This window comes from Schistocerca cancellata, chromosome 1, assembly GCF_023864275.1.
Source record: "Schistocerca cancellata isolate TAMUIC-IGC-003103 chromosome 1, iqSchCanc2.1, whole genome shotgun sequence".
Classification (NCBI taxonomy): Eukaryota; Metazoa; Arthropoda; class Insecta; order Orthoptera; family Acrididae; genus Schistocerca; species Schistocerca cancellata.
The window spans coordinates 498,678,782-498,690,302 of NC_064626.1; the positions used below are offsets into that span (position 1 = coordinate 498,678,782).

Consider the following 11,521-nt stretch of genomic DNA (forward strand, 5'->3'; position numbering starts at 1 on the left):
TTTTTCACATAATCATGTTTCGTCAAGTACTCGCAATGAAAATTTAAAAATGCCTGTCAATGAAACAGCGGTCATGGGAAATGGTCCACTTCCGACTTATCCGTGGAATACGTTTTCAGAAACTCATTTCCTGTATCTTGAGTACCTAATAACGACCACCGTAGTACATGCAGGAAGAGCTGTGAAATGTAAAATCGGAAATTAGATCCTCTCTGAATTCTACATGCCGATGGCAGAATTTGTCATTGGTCTTCTGGTCTGGTTAGATGCTGTCCGCCAACATTTCCTCTCCTGTATAGACCTCTTAAAATACCACTTGCATCGAACAATTATATGCTGTAAATATTCCAATCTTTTTTCCCTACAGTTGTTTTCCTCTACCTTTCACTTTATTGTCATTGAAGCTGTTCTCTGATATCTTGCTAATACATCACATCTTTTCTGTTTATGTTTTCACAACATTCCTTTCGTTGTAAATTAGGGTCCATTTAATTTTCGTCATCCTTTAACACATCTACAGATCACTTCATTGATCTTTAACAAGAGCTAACTTAACAAGAATAGCAAAACGCAATGCAAAAAATTTTATGTAAATAAGTTTAGATAACGGTGAAAATAAAGGATCTGAAGCAGCTACGAGCTGCTCAAGCCTGAAACTGACAAGCTAGCCCAGACAAGTTCAAAGCTTTTTGTTTTGTGATACATTTAAAATGAAGACCACTGTTCAACGTCTTGACAGAACTCTTGCACCAAAACAATTTTTTACGCTGTGCAACCAAACAATGAGCACACTTGTTAATCACGAATGAAGGAAGACAGTCAAAATTTAAGTGCACTACATGACTTGCAGTTACTTAAACAGCGTAATGGACAGACTCGAACGCGTCCACCTTCCGCATACTACTACTTCGCATATCAAACAGCCACAGCCAAATAAGCATACGATCACAGATTACACAGAAACGCAAGCTTCCCTGAACTAGTTCATTTTGGTGTCTTGCACAGCCGCGAGTAATGACACCCTTTTTAAGCGCTGTATGCTTATTTCGTCATTCAAAAGCTAGTCCAGTGAATTTAGAATGCCTTGTCCTGCACATCGCCACCGTTTTGGCTAGGGTTCTTGATATGTATTTCTTACATATTTCTAACTTTTATGTCTACGGCTGTACTCTACCGGAGGATAGAAGAATTTGAGTGCTTGTACACGAAGTTAACACCCTTGACAAAATCCCTTAACTCCAGTGCCTCTTGAAGGTACATGACTTGGAGTGGCTGTCTTCCTGAAGGATATAATCCAAGGGAAGTAAGAAGTATGGTGTATTCGAATAGTGTGGCATCTTCGATGTCACTTGTCGCGAGTTTCGTTTCGTATGAGGAAGGTTGTGATGCACACCACGCTAGTTCGCCGGAAAATAACAGTTCCGCATGTCACTACCTGCGAACAGTCTGATGGTACGGTACCTGTAAATATCATGTAATTTTGTATCCTTTCTGCTATATTTACTCAGAATTCTGAATAACTCAAATTTATATTCTATCATACCGTATAATCCACCAAATCCACAATTTGCATTATCTGACACAGCGTTGTAGACAATGAGCTTTCAAGCTAAAAAAAATACGAGGGAAATATCAACATAAGTACATAATTCCCGTCTATAAATGTCGGTAGGACAGAAGGAGCAAATACATGGACGAGGTGGCCATTTATCTCGATAGACTACTTTAAATACAGGAGAGAAAAATGCTGAATCAGGGCAACTCAATGTGTACAGCGAACGGCGTAAGTGATCTCTGCACGTCATTACCCGAAACAAAGAGCACCTTCATCAGCCATGCTTTTTGATCGCACTGCCCATAAAAATCTCTAGCATGTAATGGCATACCATTTGTATCGAGTCTCTATCATCTACGTTACTCTCATACTAACATGTGGATATTCCAATGGGTTCTGTCACCGCACCGTGGTATGAAAATATATGTAGCAGTAGCCATAAATTATCAATTCTGACTGCTTTGTGTATACTTGGGACCGCTACTATTGTATGGTCTGCTACTCGTGAATCACGGCTCCAAGTGGGAGTCATCCTGCTTCTGGTATCAGCTAATGTCGACTTGTTTACATGCTGATACCGCTAATAACATCTGAGTGACTTGAAATATGTTATGGAGTGTTACAATCTGCACAGCAAAAACAGTTAAAGTTTCAAACAAAGGGCGCAACCGTTCGAGGCAAAATTCACAGAAGACAACATTACATTTCAATTAGTAAGAAATGTGTCACCAGTGGCTCGCACGACGTTAAGCCGCCTTCCTCGGCACGCTACCACGACCTTCCTTGCAGTGTGCCCCGAGCAGCTGCTGACATGCGTCCCGCCCGCACAGCGGCAAGGCCGCGGGGAACGACGTTGTTGGTATGGGCGTGAGTCAGTGTTGTGCTGACGTCACGCGAGGCCCCAGCCCCCTGACGCGTCGCGCGCACCCACAGCGCCCCGCCCGTTCGATATTGTCGATCTAATATTTACCACGGCCGGAAAACGTGGGGGTGAGCACAACGCCAGCGGGCGGAGGCGACAACCGCTACTGGGGCCTGCACTGACTCATCCAGCGCCTTGCCGCTAACCCACTACGTGCGTGGGGCAACATGATCTACTGTGACGAGATAGTATCCAGTTTCTCACAATCCTCTTCGCGCTGAGTTGCACTTATTATCGGGAACTGATTAGTGAAACAAAATGCTCGCTGAAACTGCAGTTACCATTACGATTTGAATACTGGCTGTATTAACTTTAATTTTTCATGCTTTCATTCCTTGATGTCTGGGCAACCCTGGCACAGCACAAGAAATGTCACGTCAAAAGCGATTCATTATAGCTGTTGGTAGCAACTTAAAGCCCATGTCAGCATGTAAAAAGCCGCGGATTCTTACATTGAAACCATTATGCCCACAGGGCTATCAGCTTTCTGGCTGACGACACTGAAAAGGTTCAGGCTTTTCTTTTGCATCATCATTTAAGCCTGATTATGCCTTACAGCGTTCAGTCTGGAGCAGTCCCCCTTGTAAAATTCCACCATGATCCCCTATTCAGCCTGTTCTGATGTTAAGCCTACTACTTCAAAACAATTCTTAACCGAATCCAGGTACCTTCTCCTTGGTCTACCCCGACTCCTCCTACCCTCTACTGCTGAACCCACGAGTCTCTTGGGTAACCTTGCTTCTCCCATGCGTGTAACATGACCCCACCATCTAAGCCTGTTCGCCCCAACTGCTACATCTATAGAGTTCATTCCCAGTTTTTCTTTGATTGCCTCATTGTGGACACCCTCCTGCCATTGTCCCCGTCTACTAGTACCTGCAATCATCCTAGCTACTTTCATATCCGTAACCTCAACCTTATTGATAAGGTAACCTGAATCCACCCAGCTTTCGCTCCCATACAACAAAGTTGGTCGAAATACTGAACGGTGCACAGATAACTTAGTCTTGGTACTGACTTTCTTCTTGCAGAAGAGAGTAGATCGTAGCTGAGCGCTCACTGCATTTGCTTTGCTACACCTCGCTTCCAGTTCTTTCACTATGTTGCCATCCTGTGAGAATATGCATCCTAAGTAGCTGAAACCGACCACCTGTTTTAACTTTGTTCCTCCTATTTGGCACTCAATCCGTTTATATTTCTTTCCCACTGACATTACTTTCGTTTTGGAGATGCTAATCTTCATACCATAGTCCTTACATTTCTGATCTAGCTCTGAAATATTACTTTGCAAACTTTCAATCGAATCTGCCATCACAACTACGTCATCCGCATATGCAAGACTGCTTATTTTGTGTTCACATATCTTAATCTCACCCAGCCAGTCTATTGTTTTCAACATATGATCCATAAATAATATGAACAACCGTGGAGACAGGTTGCAGCGTTGTCTTACCCCTGAAACTACTCTGAACCATGACCGTAATTTACCGTCAACTCTTTTGCAAATTTACTGAAATAAATGGAACTTCAGGCCCGCCTGATTATGTTGACTCACCTAAATTAAAGGAACTTCAAAGAGAATACCGACTTTTGTCACCTTATCCAGTCATATTACCTTCCGTTTTTCTCCAATACATGTTAATGTTGGTTTCGTGGTGACGACGAAGCCACGGCTGACAATCTTGGCTGAGCATTAATATTTTAAAATTACTACGTAATAGCTACATTGTTATTGCCATCATCACCTATGTTTATTCTAACGATCCGTAGTACACGGCTTTAGTGTGGGAACATTTCTTTTAAATTTGAATATACTGACATGTCCTACGACGAGTTATCACCAAGGATCACAGAATTAAATAATTCAAGACAATTTATTCAGGACTGCCACAACTACACCTAAGAACAACATAGGCTTGCAGTAACAGTTTCTTCTATAACTTTTAATCCAAGTGTGTCTAAAAAGACATCTACCTTATTTACACGTAGTGCCAATAATCTGCAAGTGTCTCGAATTTACAGAGTAGACAACGGAGATCCGGATAGGTTAAAAACGTGATCATTCAGATACCTGTTTTTCATTAAATCTGAAACCAATCTGTATCACAACAAAAAAGACAGTAGTTCCTCTTAACTGATTTAGAGCATTCCGTATAGGCCTATGTCTTAAAAGGCAGTAGTTCATACACTCAAAATTAAAAAATTATCGAACACTGCAAAGCGAACAGTTTCCCCAAGATTCACTACTGCAAATGAGCGTTCATTGAAAACTTTCACAGCGTGAAACGAACGAGGCTAAACACGATATATCAATGCAGAAGCTGAACGACGGCACAATTTTTGCGAAAATACGTAAAGAATCGAATACGCAGTCAATACAGTGACATTTTATTCATAAACCGACTGTCGAATTTGATACTGGTCTCTCACTAATATCTTACATTGAGTTGTCAGCAACACGGACTCAAATGTCACACTTCGAATATAGATTACGTCAGCAGTACTTTCAGGGAACTATCTAATGTAACAAATTTATCGAAAACGTAATTAATGATGTGCGAATATCCTGAAGTATGTACACAAAACAAAGAAACTAATCATGATAACCTCTAAGTCCCTCATTATTCACTGCAGGTATGGCGCTTCATGAACAATTTTTTAAAATCTATTATCGAGACTGTAGATTCAGTAATCAATATCAATGTACAACGAATGAGACAAAACAATGCAAAATAATCAATTCGTAATTAAGAATCTACAATAAAACACGTACGTCAAGCGCGAACTGTGACAATGACAAGGGTTGCTACCCGTAAAACATCTTTAGGCTATCTAATGCGCCTTAAAAAGCTGTGGGAAGTTATTCGTAAATCCGATTTGATATCAAGAAAATACTACCCTCACACAAACGTACAATTAGAGAAACAAGCAAACTTTGAAGATTACTGAAACTCGGTATATGCAACTACGCATATGCAGCAGACTACGAATAATATAAATTAATATGTAACACGACAGCTTACTTTCCGTCCGCTTCTCAATGGAGAGCATTGGCTAGGAGACAGTGTAATCTCCATTTTGTGCCCACTACTTGAAAAAGGTATTCTTGAAACGCTGGAACGCCAAGAAGTCGTTAAAGTCCAACAGACTGCCAGAAACTGTCACGAATTAAAAATTGCTTTCTTTCACTTATTTGATCTTTTTACACTGGAACAAGCTACAATACATAAGCTTCCAGATTCTTTCAATTCTTAAAACACTAAAATAACTGCTGTGTTACCCCACAACAATCAAACACAGATTCTGTTGTAGAAAGTCTTATTACCAACACAATAAAAGAAGATGTCTTAGTTATACAATCGCCTGTTTCTAAATGAAGCGTGTCTTACAAATGAATTCAGAAGTGTATTCCACTTAAAGTTTAATATTTCTCAAATTCCATACGCTGTAATAAGGACGATAGTTGTGACACTCCAACATTTGCGTTGTAGATTATCTCTGACGAGTAAGTGGAAGACATTCAAACTGCGTGGTTGAAGAACAGCCAATTAAATACCTTCTGCACTACTGTATTTGCCAGATCGACATCCACTGTTCATGTACGTAATAATCAAAAGGCATTTATATATTGATAAGTACGTACATGAACAGTGGGTGTCCAAAGTAACTAAGATCCGAACTAGTTCTGGAGCAATGAATCTATGGAGTGCGGACAGGAAAGAAGCACGACCACAAATGTACAGCAGGAACACTTTTTACCTCAGTATCTAATATTTGGAACACATTTGTACAAAACTTTACGAATATTGTGGAAAATACAGTTTTTGAAAGTTTTGTTTGTGTAACTAGCGAACTACACTCAATGAATAAAAACCATGTCACGTAATTTTAACTAACCACGGAAGCCTTATAAGAGATTATCCGAAGGAAGCCTGAAAATAATTACGGATGATGTTGCAATATAAAGCAAAATCGCAACACAAGGAAACTGTTTCCGTAGTTACCAGTAATACCGAAAGAAACTGAAAAATAATCAAATGGAGGGGCGAGGAGGAATGGAGATTGAGTCACGCGAAGAAGCTATATCTTGATAGCCCAAAAAAACCTGATTTAACTGTTGTAAAAAGTGGCCTAACATTATGAGAGTATGTTACATTATTCATAACATATATAAATGATGGAGCGCATAATGTGCTCCATGAGGCTATTGACGTATGATTCTGTTGTATACAGAGAAGTCTCAAAGCTAGACAATTGCGGCAGAACGAAGGAAGACCAGCAGAGAGCCGACCCTTAGACGATTGTCGAACAATCAATGAAAACGTTACTGTTCAATTTACTGCTACATCCGTGTTACCGCAGTACACCGTCAAAGTGAGGAGGGGGTATTCAGATTTTATTTCAGATCTGCGAGTATGGAGCAGTTTGAAGTTGGACGGTCACTTACAACTAATTCCAAGAAAGGCAGACGAAGTTCACTGGAAGAAACCTCAGCAAATTTGGTCCACACTCTAAAGGTGTAGCTTACAAAACTTTTTCTCGATCGATACTTCAATACTGCTCGTCGATTTGTGCCCGGTGCCAGAATGTACAGATACGATGGATGATTTCCTCCCGAAACCTGGCCACCCTACTCACGTAATTAATTAGGAGGTATACTGCAGCAACAAGAGGGTAGCAGTAAAAACTGAAGAGAAACAACGCTTTCTATACCCGAGGTATTGGGTGTTTGAACATATACGGAAGACCTAACGGAAATAACCCCGACAGTTGAGCGGCTCCGCGTACAACAGTCAAACTCTGAGGAATTCCTTTCTGTAACACATTGTCGTAACCAAACAAGTGTGTGGTTGATCACTGATTGACTAGCTTATAATGAAAACCTGATACCATTTGGTGATCATTACTCTACATTGTCAGACGACAAACATTCTCTGCTCGCCTCTTCGTCGGCTATAAGCGTCTCGTAAGGCCAGAAAGTGTCAGAAAATAAGTGTTAAAAAAAGGTGCCAATACCACAGTTTTTTGTAATGCGTGTTAAGGGCTAGAGTGACTTACATCGTGATAATGGCAACGAAACGTGCGCGTGGAGAAATGGGCTGCTTACCCAACAATAGCTTCATAATATTCATTACTCAATGAATTTCAACCGGTCTCAGCACCTGTGAGTAATTTGCACCCCAATGGTGTCTTCCGAGTGCATTATCCTGTGCCGATGCCTAGGTATGACGAAAGGAAGGTACGTGTTTTATGCCTAGCAGACTTAAAATACTGACCAAGTACGAGTAACTACAGGGAGCTGGGCGGGGGGGGGGGGGGGGCGCGGGGGGGGAGGGCTACTGAACTAATTTACGGAAAACAAGGAGCCAGGATGTCTGGACTTGGATTTGGACCTCTCATGATTATGAAACAAACCGTGCTGGTTTGATGTGCGAGTTTTACTTCAGATTGGTCGAACAATTTTTTGAAGTAATAATAGTAAAATGGAACTATGAATCTTGTCACTATTACCCAGTTTTTCGTTGGAGGTTTTTTCTAACAGCAAGGAAACGTTCACCATGTCCCCAAAAGCAGTAAAAGCAAGTGCCCAATTACTCTACACTTCAGCGAGTTAAGGGGAAAGCATCGCAGCCGTCTTCACTAACCTACCGCCATGCAAGCAATCCGGCATTCCTGCCCTGACCACTGAGCTAAGGATGTTTTACTGCCTATTCTCCTGAATTAACATGGCAGAGTATCAACTATGAACAATCAATATCATGGGGGCTTTACTTTTCTCTGGACGTTTAAGGACAGATTTTAATACATTGCGATGTGAAACACCAAAACCACTTTAAACCGCAGCGATACGAACGATATATATACTTCCGCTGATGAGAACTTGTGTGTATTACCGTAATTTTTCCTCTTTGATAATTTTAAATGTGCCACAAAATACACGAAGATGAATTTTGTCCTAACTTATGAAAGGCTGAACCAATCAAAGCAGCGCGTCAGTATGTACTAAATACAGAATTAAGATAAAATAGTCTACATTACATGTTACAATTTTTTGTGGGGAGACTGGAGGCTAAATGTAAACTTGATTCAAAACAAAAAACTACTTTAGTTAACCCATCATATACAACTATTTCTGCTAAATTTCTAATTTATAGAACTTCTCTCCCAGGTAGCAAATACGTGTGCTATGTAACACGGTCGACACGGTTCGTTCGCAATATTTCTCTTAGATTCGTTGGGCCGCATTACCAAAAGCACGTCGATACGGACCTTTCGTGCCGTGAGAAATTTGGTAAACGAAAATTCTGGGAGGGGACGATTCATAATACCCATTTCATATCATACAGCGCATTCATTAGTTGGGTGATTTGATTCAACAGACCTATGTCAAAAGCACTTCATTTGTCATCTGGCTAAATAGTGCCCGGATACAAGTCCTGTTTAAACTTCAAATGCACAGTGATTACCAATGGACGGAACTAATGATCAAAAGTTAACAGGCCGCGCTATTATCAATCAGGATCAATCATGACAGCAGTGTGCTTTTTTGGCGAGAAGACCGTAAGCTACTTAAGTACGCCAGTCGCTCTGATGTCCCTCTTACAACAGTAAAACAGTACGCATTTTGTAGATACAATTTAATGTGCTTGCCAAGAGAGCTATGAAATTCTTTGACTGCAACTATACAACGTAGAATTTTAAAGTGGAAAAACACTGATTCTTCCAAAACAAACGCCACAGACAGCATATTTACATTCTTTCTGTAGCTGAATTTGATTGGGACGTGGAAACAATTCCGTGTGAAATGGATGACAAGAGTATTTGTGTTAGACCCGCGCACAGTTTGGGAATGACTTCTCACAATTACCCTGCAGAACGTGCTACATCAAAAGGCGAAACATAGCATTATTTTCACAGTCGCTAATGCCAGTACTGAACGTGTCATTTAACTTCACGTAAATTTCACATCACACGAAACGAAACTTAAACAATGATCGAAATAAATTTTTCTGTGAACTTCACTGGTAGCACGTAAGCGAAGGTGCACCACAGAAGGCACTCCAGCAGTTATCTGGCGACAAATTCCAGGAGACGAGACCTGGCTGACGCGTTTCCTGTTCACACTGTACGCTGCAATCTGAGACACACACAAACGCGCATGACGTTTCACTCATGACATAAGGCGCGATTTCACGCCGGTGAATCAGCGCCCACAATGCTATGAACTACTCACGTTTCTCACGCCCATTTCGTTACACCCCTGAGATTTGAGCTTTTACCGGTCGCACACTTATTCTCAAAATCAGAAGCGCGAAGCCCTCATGAGCACACTCCGCCGGCCAATACGCTTCTTGGCTCTCACCATTAACTCGAACATTTCCATGGGGCTACTCAGCTTCTCCGTAGCAGCCGGCCTTCTCCCTCCCCCACACGACACTTCCCACTGCCACCCCCCCCCCCCCCCCCCGGCGCCGCTCTCCCTCACAGTCCCGTGCGCAGGCAAAGACGCGATGGTTAGGCTCGGCAGGCGTTAGGGGCAGGAAGCGAAACATCTGCCGCCGCCGCTGCGCAGCACAGGCAGGCTGGGCCCGCAGTGTTGCCACACTTCGCACGGCGACCGCGCTGCCGCCGCTGATACCGACGGAGGCAGCCAGCACAATGTAGAGTTTTTGTCGACCACCACGCCGGTACTCGGATGAACTACTCTGCCATTTAAACTGCTAATTAGCTTAATTATGAGGGACGGCTGGACCTCAGACCGGCTGCACGTCTAACAACGATCTGGCTAGAGTACAACGAACATCTCAAGACAACCAGTAAAAACCATCCATGGAATAGAGAGGGGGGGGGGAGACGCAAAAGTTTTTAATTGGGCAAGCACACGAATACCAAAAACCGACAAGAGATGTGCGAAAGCACGTGCAGCAAGTATTTTTATGAACGCATTCAACGTGTTTCACGGATGACAAAACATTAAGCATATTCAGGTAACAAACCTAGCCTTGGCACCAACCACTTAGAATTTTTCCATCAACGAAACAGAGGCCATACTAACTGAGCATAGCGTCTTTATTCTTGTCCAGCAGCCGGATGCCATTCACAGCCTTCCTACTTTCTGCGGCACTTACAATAGTACACACTTCAGTAACTTCTTCAACCAGAGGTTCCTAAAACGATGAATACCACTGACGAGAAACTGCCAAATACACGCACGTTTCCCAACATGGTTTAGAACTCCATCCTTCAAATAGTGCCCGCCATTAAGAACCGGAAGCGAGCAACGAGGCCGCGTGGCGGCGTCTTCCTCAGTTAGCCGGTCGCATCTCCACGTTTCACAAGGTGGCGCAAGGCGATACTCCGTAAAGAAAAGCCGGCACACACTGAAAACATTTGCCTCAACTCACCTTTATCGAATGTTCCCTCATGGTGTCAGGTGTAACTGCAACGGTGGCAACACGTCTTGTCGTTTCTTGCTTGATTCCTACAGCACTAACAACAGACGATCGCGCGACTCATGCGAGAGGACGCCACTGCGTGCAGGCTTGGTTCGGCTCGCTAGCTCGCTCTCCCTCCCTCCGACCCTTCCCCTTCCCCTTTCGCCGGCGCCGCTGCCCTTGCCGCCTGTGGCTCGGCTCCCCACCCCACCTCTCCTCACAGTCTCGTTCAGCGCTTCCCCTACTCGGCTTGCCCCTCCAGCCGGACTCGACTGCGGATGGCGGGAAAGCAGCGAGGCTGCCTGTTGGCCGTTCTCGGCCCGACAACTTGTTGTGTGCCTGCGCTAGAATAGCGTGGCCTCGCCCTTGCGTGAGCACGCGGGCCGCTATGCTGATAGCACCTACACGTACGGCTTAAAGCACGCTGTGACGAACGACTTCCAACAACCTGTTTCACCAAGATAACAAAAGTTTCTGCAACAGAACGATGTTTAAAAAGTTCGACTATATACTGAAAGAAACTGGATGCAACACATAAAGAGGAAACTTTAAATAGGAGGACCTCCTCTTCTGATCGTTAGCCATGCATACTTCACCGCTTCCTTATCA

General features: G+C 42.9%; 1 protein-coding gene across 5 annotated transcripts in view; it reads right to left on the minus strand.

Moving 5' to 3' along the window:
- The window catches only part of LOC126178069 (polypyrimidine tract-binding protein 1), a 260,740-nt gene extending 249,705 nt beyond the window's left edge, over positions 1-11,035 (minus strand). For 4 of the 5 annotated variants that reach the window (XM_049924505.1, XM_049924504.1, XM_049924502.1 and 1 more), the window contains exon 1: positions 10,883-11,035. In XM_049924505.1, coding sequence (XP_049780462.1) covers positions 10,883-10,903 — 21 coding nt within the window. In that variant the 5' untranslated portion in view covers positions 10,904-11,035. Of the gene's footprint in view, positions 1-9,711; positions 9,842-10,882 lie in introns of those variants that run through there. The other variant, XM_049924503.1, reaches the window with a different exon arrangement.
- Between the last annotated feature and the right edge of the window lie 486 nt (positions 11,036-11,521).